At 38.8% G+C, this 16,979-nt stretch overlaps 2 protein-coding genes across 2 annotated transcripts in view; one reads left to right on the top strand and one right to left on the bottom strand.

The window, feature by feature from the left end:
• The window catches only part of vps35 (VPS35 retromer complex component), a 51,754-nt gene extending 40,333 nt beyond the window's left edge, over positions 1-11,421 (top strand). The window contains exons 14-17 of the mRNA XM_056248437.1: positions 4,325-4,504; positions 4,738-4,977; positions 7,499-7,642; positions 10,987-11,421. Of these exons, the coding sequence (XP_056104412.1) occupies positions 4,325-4,504; positions 4,738-4,977; positions 7,499-7,642; positions 10,987-11,166 (744 nt within the window). The 3' untranslated portion in view covers positions 11,167-11,421. The remainder of the gene's footprint in view (positions 1-4,324; positions 4,505-4,737; positions 4,978-7,498; positions 7,643-10,986) is intronic.
• Positions 11,422-13,061: 1,640 nt separating this feature from the next.
• hrh3 (histamine receptor H3) lies at positions 13,062-16,028 on the bottom strand. The gene is made up of 3 exons (XM_056248441.1): positions 15,581-16,028; positions 15,327-15,493; positions 13,062-14,034 (listed from the first exon to the last, which is right to left on the bottom strand). The coding sequence occupies exons 1-3, from the start codon at positions 15,954-15,956 to the stop codon at positions 13,120-13,122; spliced, it is 1,458 nt and encodes a 485-aa protein (XP_056104416.1). The 5' UTR covers positions 15,957-16,028; the 3' UTR covers positions 13,062-13,119.
• Between the last annotated feature and the right edge of the window lie 951 nt (positions 16,029-16,979).

Raw genomic sequence — 16,979 nt, 5'->3', positions numbered from 1 at the left:
ACTCTTAGAGAAAAAAATGATAGGAATATTTTATCAATATGATTCAGAATTAAACATTTAGTTTCTCAGTTTTTAGTTTATTTTTATATTTAGGTCGGCAGCTCACTAGATTTGGTAACAAAGCCACTGTGTAATTACACACCTGTATAAAATATAGAAGATAATTTGAGAGATTTTTTTCCTTCAGCTTAATCTTCTTTAAATTAAATGCTTTAAACCACATGGCAGGTCTGACAACGCTGTATGTTAGCCAAAATGTTTTCAGCCCATCTGTTGTGTGCAGGGACTAATGAAATAATAATTATCATTAAATTAATTTTTTTGGGTTAAAAATTATCCAAAATATTTTTTTTTAGCAAGTACATAACCAGCCAGTGTTCAAAACTATCTGCTTGCCTTAGCTCGATTCAAAGCGGTAAGCTTGTAATAAGGTTTTTAATTCCAGTGGTACTGGTGGATTTCCGCGGGAGATTCGAGCATGTCTTTGCGTCATTACGTCACATCTGCACACATAAAGGAGGAGTCTCGGCTAGTATAAGCTATATTGAGTCATTACGTCACATCTGTACACATAAAGAAGGAGTCTCGGCTAGTATAAGCTATATTGAGTCATTACGTCACATCTGTACACATAAAGGAGGAGTCTCGGCTAGTATAAGCTATATTGAGTCATTACGTCACATCTGTACACATAAAGAAGGAGTCTCGGCTAGTATAAGCTATATTGAGTCATTACGTCACATCTGTACACATAAAGAAGGAGTCTCGGCTAGTATAAGCTATATTGAGTCATTACGTCACATCTGTACACATAAAGGAGGAGTCTCGGCTAGTATAAGCTATATTGAGTCATTACGTCACATCTGTACACATAAAGAAGGAGTCTCGGCTAGTATAAGCTATATTGAGTCATTACGTCACATCTGTACACATAAAGAAGGAGTCTCGGCTAGTATAAGCTATATTGAGTCATTACGTCACATCTGTACACATAAAGGAGGAGTCTCGGCTAGTATAAGCTATATTGAGTCATTACGTCACATCTGTACACATAAAGAAGGAGTCTCGGCTAGTATAAGCTATATTGAGTCATTACGTCACATCTGTACACATAAAGAAGGAGTCTCGGCTAGTATAAGCTATATTGAGTCATTACGTCACATCTGTACACATAAAGAAGGAGTCTCGGCTAGTATAAGCTATATTGAGTCATTACGTCACATCTGTACACATAAAGGAGGAGTCTCGGCTAGTATAAGCTATATTGAGTCATTACGTCACATCTGTACACATAAAGAAGGAGTCTCGGCTAGTATAAGCTATATTGAGTCATTACGTCACATCTGTACACATAAAGAAGGAGTCTCGGCTAGTATAAGCTATATTGAGTCATTACGTCACATCTGTACACATAAAGGAGGAGTCTCGGCTAGTATAAGCTATATTGAGTCATTACGTCACATCTGTACACATAAAGAAGGAGTCTCGGCTAGTATAAGCTATATTGAGTCATTACGTCACATCTGTACACATAAAGAAGGAGTCTCGGCTAGTATAAGCTATATTGAGTCATTACGTCACATCTGTACACATAAAGGAGGAGTCTCGGCTAGTATAAGCTATATTGAGTCATTACGTCACATCTGTACACATAAAGAAGGAGTCTCGGCTAGTATAAGCTATATTGAGTCATTACGTCACATCTGTACACATAAAGAAGGAGTCTCGGCTAGTATAAGCTATATTGAGTCATTACGTCACATCTGTACACATAAAGAAGGAGTCTCGGCTAGTATAAGCTATATTGAGTCATTACGTCACATCTGTACACATAAAGAAGGAGTCTCGGCTAGTATAAGCTATATTGAGTCATTACGTCACATCTGTACACATAAAGGAGGAGTCTCGGCTAGTATAAGCTATATTGAGTCATTACGTCACATCTGTACACATAAAGAAGGAGTCTCGGCTAGTATAAGCTATATTGAGTCATTACGTCACATCTGTACACATAAAGAAGGAGTCTCGGCTAGTATAAGCTATATTGAGTCATTACGTCACATCTGTACACATAAAGAAGGAGTCTCGGCTAGTATAAGCTATATTGAGTCATTACGTCACATCTGTACACATAAAGAAGGAGTCTCGGCTAGTAAAAGCTATATTGAGTCATTACGTCACATCTGTACACATAAAGGAGGAGTCTCGGCTAGTATAAGCTATATTGCATGTGAGGATGCTGGAGGTGGAGATTTATAGCCTTTTCTCACAGCACTTGATATAATTAAACTTATTAATTTGATGGCAGATCCAGAAAGGTTCAAACGACAATCACCAGTGACAACTAGAGATTCACCCGCTGTAAAATGCAAAAGACTTCAGACTTCGGAGAGGCTACAGAAAAAAGACACTGCAACCGGCCCATGCGAAAACAAGGATAATATCGGAAGGGGTTTAAATGTAGTCACGCAATGCTGATGTTGTTAACATTAACAATTTGAGAACAAAGCATAATTTGCACGATCTGATGTGATATGATAAGCGATCGTTAGATTTAATCGGCGCGATTTACTGCAATGCTTTTTTTCCCTTAGTTGGTCAGAACAAAAGTGGATGTTACTTACTTGTTCAGATAGTAAGTAAAATTTATTTTTATAGCACATTTAAACACAGCTCCCAAAGTGCTATACATAGCGCAATAAGCACAGAATAATAAAAATAAAATAAATACATTTACAGATCAGTGATTTAAGCTAAGACAACATCAAGAGACAAACAGTTAATTACAGACACAACAGGGTAAGACAATTTAAAACACAGGGAAGGCCAATGTAAAAAAGGGGGTTTTGAGCCTGGTTTTGAATATTGTAATTGAAGGGGCATTTCTGATGTCAGGTGGCAGTTGGTTCCACAGCTGAGGGCAAGCAATAGAAAAGGCTCTGTCACCTTTTTGCTTAAGCCGAGACCGTGGGACATGGAGGAGACCTTAGCTGGAGGATCTGAGGGACCTGGGGGCTACATGTGGATGAATGATACCAGCTATATAGCTGGGGGCCAGGGCGTGAAGAGCTTTAAAAACCATCAGTAGTATTTTAAATTGTATCCTATACTGGACTGGAAGCCAGTGCAAGGAGGCTAGAACAGGTGTAATGTGTTCATGCTTTTTTGTGTTCGTGAGCAGCCTAGTCGCTGCATTTTGGACCATCTGAAGCCGTGCCACCAGTGTCAGAGGAAGACCAAAGTAGAGAGAGTTACAATAGTCTAGGTGGGAGGTTATGAAGGCATGGATGACTTTTTCCAGATCATTGTATGACAAAACAGACTTGAGTTTGGAAATTATTCTTAATTGATAAAAACTAGTCTTTACAACAGATGCGATTTGTTTGTCTAGGTTAAGATGGGAGTCTAAAATAACACCCAGATTACGTGCATGGGATTTAACATAGGGGGCAAGGGGGCCAAGGTTGGCAGGGATGGAATTTTTTTAATTTGAAGGGCCAAATACAATATAATCAGTTTTGTTATCATTTAACTGAAGGAAATTGTTAGCCATCCAGATTTTAATTTCTTTCAAACAGTCTAAAAGAGGCTGCATTGAGTTGCTGGATTTAAGTGGGATGTACAGTTGGGAGTCATCTGCATAAAAATGGAATGAAATATTAAATTTTCTGATGATGTTACCCAGGGGGAGCATGTAAAGGCAGAAAAGTACTGGGCCCAAAATGGACCCCTGGGGGACACCATAGGACACAGGGCCAGATGACATTTTCTGGTGAAAATTCTTATGTTGGTCATACTTCCAAAAAGTATAATCTGTGATTCCGAATGACAGTATCACCGGCGTGGTGACTGACAGCTGCACATTCTCCTCAAAAACATTGGATTCATCCGCGTGAGGCACAACCCACATAAAGTTGATAATTCTGCGAATAACTGCAATTGCAGATTTCGAACAGAGATGGCGACAAAGAGGAAAAACTACAGACTGCAGCTTTAACTATAATTTAATTGACTAATTTATGGAGACTGACAAGGAGAGAAATCATAAAAAAGTCATTTAAGAAACGTGAAAAATGTTTTCTTTTTCTATCCAAAAAACTTAAGACAATACAGTTTAATTGCCTTAAAATGAAATCCTTTAAAGCACTGCATTTGGCATCCATAGTGTGAAAATGAAAGTGCACCTTTCCTTTCTCATGGAAGTATGGTTACACAAGCCTCATCTGTCATATTTTCACACTTAATGAAATGCACTCGCATTTGAATCACAGTTCATAATAGAAGAGATTTTTTTTATATACATGTCAACCTTTCTCTTCCACAGGATGATAAATGGGAAAAGAAATGTCAGAAGATTTTCTCATTCGCCCATCAGACCATCAGCGCTCTGATCAAAGCAGAGCTGGCAGAGTTACCCCTGAGGCTCTTCCTCCAGGGGGCTCTGGCGGCTGGAGAGATTGGCTTCGAGAACCACGAAACCGTTGCCTATGAGTTCATGTCTCAGGTAGAGAAGCATTTTGATTAAATGCCTAATTGGTCATTATCAAGATGGTTAACGTGCATAGATTCTTTATCCTTCCCTCTCATGTTCATTACTATTCACAATGATACGGTAATACCCTGAGAGCAAGACTAGATAAAAAAAAAAAAAAAAATTGCTTTGCTCTGACTGATTCTCACACCTCAAAACATTAATTCTAGAAAAGTGACTTAATTTTTGCATGTGTGTGTCCCAAGGCGTTCTCTCTGTATGAAGACGAGATCAGTGACTCAAAGGCTCAGCTGGCCGCCATCACCCTGATCATTGGCACGTTTGAGCGCTCGCGGTGCTTCAGTGAAGAGAACCACGAGCCCCTGCGTACCCAGTGCGCTCTGGCTGCCTCCAAACTGCTGAAGAAACCCGACCAGTGCCGTGCAGTCAGTATTTGTGCCCACCTTTTCTGGTCAGGACGCAACACTGACAAAGGTGGAGAAGAGGTTGGTCCATGTCTTCCACAGTTTATAGGGCCAATGAAATCTGGTGTTCAGAAAATTTCATTTCTATTATTAGTAATTCTTTTGTGACTGTGAATTAAACTGACCTTAAGTTGGTAATTGGATTGCAGGTTATGTAAGTCTCATTGAATAGTCTTGAACAAATAGGCACATAATGTTCATGTGCTTGTTTTAGTTTATTTTCCAGTTGTGCCATAATCGTGGCAGTAGTCAATGTCTGATCATGATGAAAGAGGTTCTTCTTACATAACCTGTTAGATTTGAGTCTGTCAGAATGATCATGTCTTGATGCTTCTCAATGGGTGTCATTTTCAGTTTTAAGTGTCTTTCTGTGTGATCTCAGTAAGTTATTATGGGCATTTTGACAATGAACAGTGTTATTTTAGGTATGAAAATGAGAGTGCGAGTAGGATTGGATTTTTGGGTATTTGCTGTCATTTCTGAAGCTTAAAGCTTTTCTAGAAGGTTTTTTCATTTTCAAGACTCTGTAGGTGGAAGATGTTCTTCTGAGTCATTTGTATTGAGATGATGATCAAGGGTAAATTGCTCACAACTGTATAACTCTGCCAGGGATTTCAGTGAAACTCAGTGATTCATTTTAGAAGCAGCATTTTGTGTAGGCTGTACACAGTTGGTTCAGAATGTGACGTCCTATCTGCCTGTTTGTCTGTTCAGTTATAGAAGATTGTCATTCTTGTTAATACCCAAACTGTGTGTGTTTGAATGTTCACCGTATTTATCCAACCTGGTTTCATAAGAAAATGTTCAGAAAATGTATATAAATGAAGTCCTTTACATCATGAATCCAAGATGGCAGCCAAGCCAGTTTGTTGTTTGAATGTCAGTGTACGAGTAGGGTTGGGCATCGTTTCCAGGTAGTCATACCTGGAAACAAATCCTGTTCAAATAGGTTATATGGGCCATTCTACAGAATTGGTTCAAAGTTAGAGTTGGAAACATCTTGAAAAGAAAATTGTCTTAATAGGCTCCTACTATGAAGATATTACAGTGCGCTGTGGCTATGGGTATTTTTACTGTTTTCATTTACAGTGACAATCTCATTCCGTTTATTCATTCAAGGTGTATTCATGTCTGATCATGCTCACTTAATAGAGCAATATGACATTATTGACAACAAGCATTTAAAATCGGCACTGCAGTCCAAATGTAAAATTCTTTGAGAGTTGTTTCCTTCACCCCCCTCCTCCCCAGACTCTTATCTAACATGGCTTGCCAGTTTGAGGACATGCAACAAGAATTGCAATTGACAAGGGCAAACAACGACGAGCCAACGAGGTCAGATATTGAATGAGTATTGTTAGGTCGAGTAGAATCTGCCATCTCTGATCCAGTTTGCCCGCCTAGGGCAACCCTGGGTGTTAAACTATTACGTTAATTGGCAGTGTACAGGGTCACACAGGCTAAAATAATGATTCATGCTTATACGTGAGTGACTAGCACCTGCATTGCACCAGTGTGCCATTTTGCTGTGCAGGGTGGTGGCTGCGATGTGATCGTTCAACTTCATACTTTGCAGTATTTATTCTCCATTTAAAGTGCCCCTATTATGCTATTTAAAGGTCCCTAATTTTGTTCTGGAGGTCTCTTCATTTTCTCATAATATACATTGCAGCATCACCTCTTTTCTCAGTGTCAGAAACCCCTCCTTTCAGAGAGCCTACTCTGCTCTGATTGGTCAGATGGCCCTGTTTGTTGTGATTGGTTCAAGTCTCAGCTACAACTACAGTGTTTGAGAGCTGGTCAAAGTAGACGTTGTTCGTGGACAGCCAATGAAGATCATAGGCTGGTATTATGCAGATCTGTTTCAAACTTGCGTAGGTTTGTGCAGGAAGTAAGACTGGAATTACTGAGAACTTGTTTTAGGCAGTTCAGAATCGGTTCTTTCTTTAACTAATGAGTGCAAGGAAATGCAGCATAAAGTATATTTTACTTTGCAGAGAGGTAACAAAGTTAAGACTGAATCTGACTTTTAGTGTTTTTTTGTGATGTTCTTTGCACTTATGCACATCCAGTGTTAAAAATGAAAGTATCATTTGTATGACCTTTCACCTCCACTTGACTCACTCTGGTGTATATTATGACTGTATGACATAAGCAGGTTGTTAAGTGTATATTTTCAGAGTTAAATGTATAGTGCATTATATAACGGACATTTTTGCAGCGATCAATAATAATTCATCAGCCCCTTTGAAATGACACTTAATGCAGGGAACCTGATGTAGCAGTTGTGCTTATTTTCTTCTAGTATAGATCAATAGAGAATGTTGTTGTGACTCATAAATGCATGTGGAGAGATAGGATCGTGCTGTTTTTCTTCTCTCGGCTCCACAGCATGTTGTTGGGAGGTATGTGTTGCCCCTAACAACAGAGCTTCCCAATCCAATATATAACCCCATTCGCTGAAGCGTGGTGCCTTTGCCAAGATAAAATGGAATCATTTGAGGCTGAACTGAAATCGTTTTTTTTTTCCTTCTGTTGTCAGATCCGTGATGGGCGGAGGGTGATGGAATGCTTAAAGAAGGCTCTGAAAATCGCTAACCAGTGCATGGACCCGTCCTTGCAAGTTCAGCTCTTCATCGAGATCCTCAACAGATACATCTGCTTCTATGAGCGAGAGAATGATGCGGTATGACCAGATATGTTGAACCTCTCTTTAAACCTGTTGCCTTTGCTCTGTCTCTCCGTCTCGCACTCATTTGCAATTTCCCTCTCCATGCTCCACATTTTTGTCTGGAACAAGCAGTGCTAGATTATACCTAACTCTCAATCATCTGAGAGGAAGCATCTGTATCCGTGTTCAATTTGGGGAGATTGAGTCAGGACTTGCCGGAGCACATCGGGGACACAGGGCGGCCAGGGTTAAGAGGAAGCACAAACAAACACACACGCAGTTAAAGTCAAGGTGTGCCTATCAGACAGCAGACTTATTACAGAGGTCGCTCTTGACATCTGAGCTTCATCCAAGGACAAGGGCCTCTTTAAATGAGAGTCGAAACAAAAACAAATTCCCACGCTGAATTTCATTGACACATTTACCTGTCAATGTTTGTTCTGTCATTAATGTGTATAATGGAGAACAGCGTTGGGAATTTGAATTTGAATTTATTTATTTCAAAAGGGACAATGCACATTAAGTCCATCATGTAAATGTGCCAGATTTAGCCATACAGTCTATTTTGCATCTGTAGACCCTGGCAGGTTGATGGTACAATCCACAGGTCCATAAAACATTTTTTTTTAAAAAAACACATTCCAACAAACATAACCATAATCAAAGCATATTATTACAAATACAGAATGACTTTAAATATTAGGAGACAAAAACAAGCCACTACTCCAAATTATGAAAACATGATCGATTATCCAATAACCACTGTTTTATGGATGCAGAAAAACTTTCGGAAACCCAAATTGCATCAGATGTAAAGAGAATGGAGTACTATTCAAATGTAATATTATCTGTTCAGAAATCTATTTCATCCATCTGCAATTTTAGATACTGCTGGTAGGATACTAATTGGTCTATAATTGCTAGTAGCCATGTGATGGCTAGTAGCCTCCTTTACAACCTTATTTCTTAATGTGTTAAATAAACGCCTGTCATGTTCCATCTTAGATCTGAGAGCTAACTTCAGACCAAGATCCCTTTGTTTCATGAGTGAATGGATTTATTCATTTAACCATGGTAGATATTCTCTTTGTCCTGGTTTACATTTCACTTTCCTTGTATAACTGTCTATAATTGTTTGATTTTATCTAACAAAATTATCTAACTGACTTTTAGGTATTTTATAATTTTATATCTTCTTGTCAATTGTTAAATTAAATCTCCTTTTAGGAAGCTTTCTTACAATCATAATCATATTGTGATCAGACAATCCTGTTTCCAGATTGTAATATTTCTTTATTCTTTCTGGTCTATTAGTGGAAGCCAAATCAATACACGTTTCAGAGGAATTAGTTACCCTAGCTGGCCCTTCAATAATCTGCTGAAAATCAAAATTACTTGCTATACTTTTTAGCTTCTTCTTTTGTGCTTTGTCGTTCCAGTTTATATTAAAATCTCCTAATAAAATAATCTTATTATTAGTATTGCACTCTTTAAGAAGTGTTAATTTTCCATAAAATACAGTCTTTGAAGATGGTGGTCTATATATTCCAATTACAGTAAATGACATTTGATCAGAATGTATTGGTCTTAAAGTAATATTGTCTAAGTCGTTTACACAAGACCTTACTTTTGCTTACATCTTATACTATCCTTAACATAAAATAGCACACCTCCACCCCTACCGTCAGTTCTGTCTCGTCTATACATTTTATAACCATACACATTTAACATGTCAGCAGGGGAGTTTTCATGCAACCATGTTTCTGATAGGAAAAAAAATCCAACTTTGATTCATATAAAAGCATTGTATTTGATCATTTTTAGGAATAACACTTAGAGTGTTGTTCAAATGTCCACCTAATATCCCACTTGGTTTTGATCGAGAGTCCCAAAGAATGTGAGCATGGTTTACTGTTCTAAAAGGTTTGAAACCATGATGCTTTACAATTGCTGGATTTATTTAATGATGTAGGATTAATCCTTTGCATACGATTTGCAATAGTAGATGGAACATCGCTTGAAGAGACAGCTGTTTGTGATGTAGCTACTGGTATTGAATCAATTCGAGACTCACCAAGTCGGCCAGCGTCCACAGTAAGCGAATTGCTGTAAACGAATTTGTGATAATGTAAAAAAAACAGCATCAGAAATCAAATGCTGCCTATAAATCCGTAGACCTTGACACCAAAGTTATTTTTGTGTTTATGTGTCTCTGGCTGTGAATTTACCTGAGATTCTCGTCTGGGTAAATTGCTCGCAGTGCTTACAGCAAGTGCTTTAGTGCTTGGCAGTTTTTGCACCATGTCTGCACTGAGAGCAAGATCACATTTGTAGAAACAAGAAATGCATGGCCATTAATCAACAGAACTGTCTATACTTCAACTTCTCCTGTTTCCTAAATATTTTTGTTTATATCCTCCAGTTTTCTATAGATCTTGACTTTTTTTTATATAGATGCAGCCTTGGTGAACATAAGAGACGACTTCTATTTTTATATATTTAAAAGTGTAATTTATTCCTGTAATCAAAGCTGAATTTTCAGCATCATTACTCCAGGCTTCAGTGTCACATGATCCTTCAGAAATCATTCTATTATGCTGATTTGCTGCTCAAGAAACATTTATTGTATTTATCAATGTTGAAAACAGTTGTGCTGCGTATTATTTTTGTGGAAACTGTGATGAATAGTCATTTTGAAAAGAACCGCATTTATTTGAAATAGAAATCTTTCAAAAAAGATTAAAATCTTACTGACCCCAAATATCTTTCACAACCCATTGTTGTCTACATTTCGATAATGACATCGCTGAAAATAATTATTACTTGCAGTTTAGTGGTCAGATGTTGATTCAGTGACCACTTTGATGAATTCACTTCAGTATGAAAGAACTGATTCCTAAGAGTCATTCGTTTGACGTCAGACTGCACTGGTCTCACTGCATGTTTTAAATCAATATAATAGAACCAACTCAAAAGGCTAATTTGTTCATTTGTTGAATTGGACTACACTGGTGGCATTGTATATTGGTTTTTCTTGCAGCCCATGAGGACAACTCAACAGAAATACAATTCTTGTCATTGTTTCATGGTACACATCAACCCATGTGGTACTAATATATCTTGCCTCATTAATTCCACGCAAATAGAAATATATGTGCTAACTAAGATATGTGATGATAATCAGTAACCTGGAACTAGTCTAATCACAGGAATATTAAGATCTTACACGTTGTTACTAAGAATAACTCTCCACACTGTCTTTGTTCATTACTTTCTGTCTCTGTGAATTTTGTCTGCATAAATCCAGATCATCCTGGATTTACATTTTCTGTTTGTTTGTGTGCCTGTTTGTCTTACAGGTGACGGTCCAAGTTCTGAATCAGCTGATCCAGAAGATCCGTGAGGATCTCCCAAACCTGGAGGCCAGCGAGGAGACGGAGCAGATTAACAAACACTTCCACAATACACTGGAGCACCTGCGTCTGCAGAGAGAGTCGCCCGAGTCCGAAGGCCCCGCTTACGAAGGGCTGGTGCTGTAGGAGCCTCACACATCTACATTTATATTTGTGTACACATGCATAGAGAGATATATGTATTTGCCCACATGTGCACACCAGGGTATTCCAGCCAGGGGAAAAACAAAGCCAAACCCACCTGCCTCTCTACCCATTCCTCTTACTGCTCATAGTTTCTGTATGTTGTTTTTGTCTTCTGGCTGTCTATCTTATTCTCTCTCCCTCCTTCCTCTTTCTCATTTCGTGAGGCGTTTTCTTGTGAATTCCTTAGAGAACAGTGTATGAGAACACTGAGAACACTCCTACTCTGCGCTTCCTTCAGACTACCATTCCCTCTTGATGATACTATTGTTGCCAGACAAATGAGCAAGAATGAAAACTATATATTTAAGAGAGAGTGAAAAAAAAAAAAAACTTTTAGTGTTGCTACACCACTTCCTTGCCCCGCCGGCCCAAACTGGAGAAAAAAGGCAGAGCTTTGAGCCATGCATTGTTACGGTCTTTGTTTAGAGGACCTACACTTGATTCTACTTCGTTTTTTCAGCATTAATATTTTAAACGCCATGCTGAATTAAAGACATTTGTGTAACTAATGAATAGTCTCGTTTCTCACCCTTTTACTTTACGGCAGACTCTTTGGTGGAGTGGGACAGTGTGTTGACTAATACGTGGAATGGGTGAACGTGTGTATAGGCGAGTAGCTGTGGCTGTGAATCGAAACAATGTCAGAAGCCTTCTCTTGCATCTTGTCTACTTTTTTGAATTATGATTCCCCCTCCCTTCATATATTGTATGTATAATCTAATTGTAAATGAGTTACAACAAAATATCATTGATTTCATGGCATTTGCACAAATAAAAAATATTAACCCCACTGGCCTGTAGAAGTTCTATTTCATATAGTCACTGTGACAGCGGAAGTAGATGCAGGTGTTTTCTCTTTCGTATTTTGACATGTACCAGAGTATAACAATTTATTTTTTTTTTTTTTTTTTTTTTAAGAATGTAGGGTGGAGACTTGATTTTACCGAACTGTTGTTGGGTTTTGAGGTGTGGATGTTGCACTCAAAAATGAATGCTTGCAGTCGTTTGTGGAAAGGCTGGGTTTAAGCAGACTAGATTATGATTAGATCAGTCCGGGATGCGTCACCAGAGAGAAGAGTCTATCAATTTAATTGGAAGATCCAGTTGACATTTTGCTTAAACATTACAAGGTCAAAAAAAACATTTTAAAATGAAATAATCCAATTAAAGATTAAAATATTCACAATAAGATCTATAACATGCATTTAGAAAATATATATACATTTTAATTTCATGCTTTCTTCAGCTGTTCCTTTTATTGTTAATAAGCGTACCATGGAGCCAGATTTTGCAGTGAATGTTGGTACAGGTATTGGTTATGATTTAATACATGCAAGTATTAATAGTATTGTCTGTTGGTTTCTCACTCAGTTTCTCAATCTCAATGCATTGTACATCTTACTAGCATTGATTCAAGTGTTCAGACTTTGCTATAATCCATAATAAATGGGTTACTTTGATATGATTATACGAATTAAAGGTCCCGCAGTTGCTAGGGGAACTACAGGCTTCGCTAGCAATCCCTTTACATCAGTAATGATAGGCTGGTCAATATCCGACCATATCAGACCGTGGTTTCAAGAGGTATATCACTCCATTATGTTTGTAACATCACCAGTAGTTTATTTTGAAAGTTTTTTTATTTTTTCTTAATTACATACAAAGGCAAACATGGCACCGCGCTGGACACTTTCAGACATTTATACATAAATCAATAATTCATTATTGAATTTCATAGAAAAAAATGTGATTTTAAATTGTAAATAAAAAGACAAAGACCTTTTTTATGTACATGAAAATGTTGTGCTACTGTTCATTACTGCTAGATACAAGCACATTAAACAGGGTAGGGGGGGACTAGCCCCATTTGTAAACAAGGTCATCCTCATAAATTTAATACTTCTGGTCGATGTTCTGAGGTTGTATTTTTATTTTGCTCGGACATAGTAATTTGCTGAAGGCTCTTTTAAAGCTGCTGTGGCACAGAGGATACAGGATTGGATTGATGGATGAGTTTATCCACAGCAGCCAGAACGAGATCTCATAAAGGTAGTGCTGGACGCACTGACCGTGACATGCTGCCCGAATGATCATCAACAGTGTGTAGGGTGCCCAACAGAGTCCAAAAACACAAACTATTACAGCTAAAGACTTTGCCACCTTCTTATCTCTAGATAGGCGAAAGCGGCTGGATAGACTGGCAACCATATCAGGGCGATGTCTGTGTGATCCAGCCGAATGATCCACATAATGAAACTGTGCCTCACTGGATGGCAGGAGCCGGTCTCCGACCTGCAGAGGAGGCAAGTCTGCAATAGTGCTGTCTCTTCGTTTAGTCTGTCTGCCATTGGCGAACTCGGCGGCGGACACCTTTGCATTAGAAGCTAACCGACAGCACTGTGACCTCGAGGACAAATTTGCGGCCCCACTTTCCTCTACAGGCCTCACAAAAAACACGCGCTGTACATCACCGGCTCTGAGCGGCCTCATTTTGAGGCTCCTAAGCCGAATGTGAGTCGGCTGTTCTTCTCTCACTGCGCACCTGTTGCGGATGTTGATGTAAATGCTGAGGTTGAAATAAGTGACACTTATGAAAGGGGTAAAGAACTCGACAGTTGAGGCAGTCATCAGAAAATACCAGTTGAAGTAAAATTCGGCATAGCACTCTCCATCTGGCACTACGCTTCCTCCTGCGATGTGTTCCCAACTGATAATAGCTGGACCATAAAGAAGGAACGCTGCCAGCCACACGCAGAGCATCTTCAAAACAGCCTCTCTGGTGATCCCCTTCTGGCAATGGTAACTCACCTGAAATACAGATTTATAGCTGAATTAATATGAATTACAGATAGGGCTAGACAGACAGAACGAACGAAAGAACGGTGGATGAGCAGACAGACAGACAGATAGATAGATGATAGGTTGCCAGATTAAATATTATAATTAAACGGATGTCTCAGTGCATTCATCTCTAAAGCAGATGCAATTGGGTTCATGCTTTTGTGCGCTGCTGCATGCTGGGATATAAATAAATCTTGACACATGATTGACAAGTGTAAAAGTGTGCATGGCATTTGTAGATCAGCACTCACTGTGTCTGTCCAAATAGTTATGTATTTATGTGATGTAAAAACATATTTGTGTTGGATTGATTCATCTTTATGTGAACAGCTAACTCCTGAATGGAACTGTCTATATAGAAATGTTCACAGTGATACTTTTGTGTGGAAACCACATATAATCTGAAATTCTTCATTTTCAGCATTACCATGTTTTTTTTTATTGTCAAGGCATGTATCATTAGGCAATTATTTTGTAATATTGTGGTCTGTGTAGCTATTTATAATTTACTTGTTAAGCCGATTTATCTATGTTCAAAGACAAAGTGTTTTTCCACATTAAAAGTGCATTTAACTATTCCACAGGAATATGTCATACACGTTTGGAACGACATGCGGGAGAGGAGATTAGGATAGAATTTTAATTTTTCTATGGAAGCTTGTTTTCGCCACAGAATAAAAAATAAAAAAGGTAATTTTTTATCTCGCAATTCTGACTTTTTTCCTCGCAATTCTGAGGGGAATAAAAAGACGCAATTATCTTTTAAAATGTTTTATTCTGTGATGGAAACAAGCTTCCACAGATATCCTTGTGAATCATCCCTGTGTTGTTATTATTATGCTGTTATTATGTGTTATTATTCATCTCTGAAAACCAACATTTATTTTGTTGCCGTTTCTTGTCAGTGGTGGCTCAGACTCGTTAGTTTGAATTACCATTCTCCAAAACAGATTTCAACTAATTAGGAGCGCTCAAATGTCATAGTCTAATTGTAGCTACACAGTCCGTGCACTCTTAAAAAGAAAGTATAAATAACCAAATAGGGTTTTGCAGAGATGCCATAAAAGAAAATGTTTTAGTTCTTCAAAGAACCTTTTACTGAACAGTTCTTCAAATAATTTTGTGTATGAGAGAGAGACATTTTAATAATCTAAAGAACCTTTTTCCACCATAAATGACCTTTTCTGCAAAAAGACATTCCAACATATCTGGAACTATGTCCACTTGTTTTAAAGTGTGTGTGTTTGGGATACACTCACCGCTTTAGTGACGGACTGAAACCTGTCGAAACTGATGAGCACGATGTTGAAGACTGAGGCGGTGCACAACATATAATCCACTACCAGCCACAGTTTACACAGACCTCTGCCCAGCCTCCACTCACCCGTCAGGACATAGGGAATATACACGGGGATGCAAAACCCACCTGAAAATCCATTAAAACACAGCTACATTTCAACACACTGCAGAGAAAACGAAAACTGACATGCAAACCTTCATCAATATCACTCACCGACAAGAAAGTCCGCTATGGCCAAATTTAAAAAGAAAAAGTTGCCTTGTGTGCGTAAACTTTTCTCAACCACAAAAGCTAAAATGACAAGCGCGTTCCCGAGAACCGTGGCGAACACCAGCAGTGTCATGAGAACTGTCAGGAATATTGAGGTGGATGGAGTAAACTGGCCATACTGTGCGCGCCGGTTATCAAATGTGTCCAAATCGCCGAGACTAGTCGCGTTTTCCCTCTCCAGCCCCGACCAGTTGGACGACTGTGGATTTCCTGATTTCCACATGAATGAAACGGCTGTAGGTATCCCGGGAGAGTGAGCCACAGACAATAAAGACTGCATGGTGTTGCCGCCGTTTTCCTCTGTCAAGCGATTATGCATGACAGTCGGCAAGTAAAAACTGCCGCGCCATCCACGCGCCCGACGTGACTGAGCTGCTCATTCAGTTCGGTGAGCGGCACGGGCGGTCGGGTTTTTATACCGACAGGGCACCGTGCGTTCATTGGCTGCTTATTTAACGTTGCTCGGTCTGATGTCGATGCCTCATCCAGCATTACTTAACGCCAGGTTCACACATAGCCTCCGTTTGCAGTGCGTATGCGGTGCGTCTTGAATTACGTATGCGATGCAGGAGCACGCGCTTATTGTGGTTTCACATAGGCTTTTCCGCGTTCGGAATGCGCAACAGAACCGCGGCTGTCAACACAACATGTCTTCATTCTTTTTATTTCCAATCCAAAAGTTGTTACTGAAACTGTTTTTACACCGTTACAATCTTTCATAGACCTATTCGCGTTTAAACACAATAAATAACAACGTATTGGCCTTACTAGATAGCCTATTCAGTTGCTCAAGCAAGTGTCATAACATTTTACGCATAGCTACTTTTCTTATGTTAAAATCACAAACATTTTAAATTAAAACTTACAATTGACAAAAACAGCCGTATCTCATGCCTTTTCTTTTGCATTCAATTACAAAAAAAAATAAAAATCCTGCGGTCAAGAACTTTTCACCTCCACGGAGTGCCACCCATTATGTCGCCTTGTTGATGTAAGGTGTAACACCCTTACCCTGGGCAAAAAGCCATATGTTGACTGTGAAACACAGTTGAGTTTAATTATGCATCTATGGCAGGGTCTTCAGCGTTTTCAGGGCAAGGAAAGGGCCAGGCGATAGAGATATGGAGCAGGAACCCCCGATACAAAATGTGTCAAAAAGAGCTGTAGCCTATAACCTTCGATATTAATAGAAACTAGCCATATTATGATTAAAAATAAGTTATATTATGTTAAGACAGTAGATCAGAACTATGCATTATTGTTGTTGCACATGCATCACTGTAGGCTAGGCCTATATTACTTTTCATTGTTAAAATTTAGATTTATGCAACATAATAAACAT

The sequence above is a fragment of the Rhinichthys klamathensis genome, unplaced genomic scaffold (genome assembly GCF_029890125.1).
Source record: "Rhinichthys klamathensis goyatoka isolate OS25496 unplaced genomic scaffold, OSU_Roscu_1.1 h1tg000055l_1, whole genome shotgun sequence".
Lineage (NCBI taxonomy): Eukaryota > Metazoa > Chordata > Actinopteri > Cypriniformes > Leuciscidae > Rhinichthys > Rhinichthys klamathensis.
The sequence above is the reverse complement of the archived record's forward strand: the minus strand, read 5'-3'. Positions and strand labels throughout refer to the sequence as shown.

Coding starts and splice junctions, on each gene's coding strand:
- hrh3 (XM_056248441.1), bottom strand. CDS start 15,956: ATGCATAATCGCTTGACAGAGGAAAACGGCGGCAACACCATGCAGTCT. Junction 15,494..15,580: donor CATAGCGGACTTTCTTGTCG/GTGAGTGATATT, acceptor ATGGATTTTCAG/GTGGGTTTTGCATCCCCGTG. Junction 14,035..15,326: donor TTCAGTCCGTCACTAAAGCG/GTGAGTGTATCC, acceptor TCTGTATTTCAG/GTGAGTTACCATTGCCAGAA.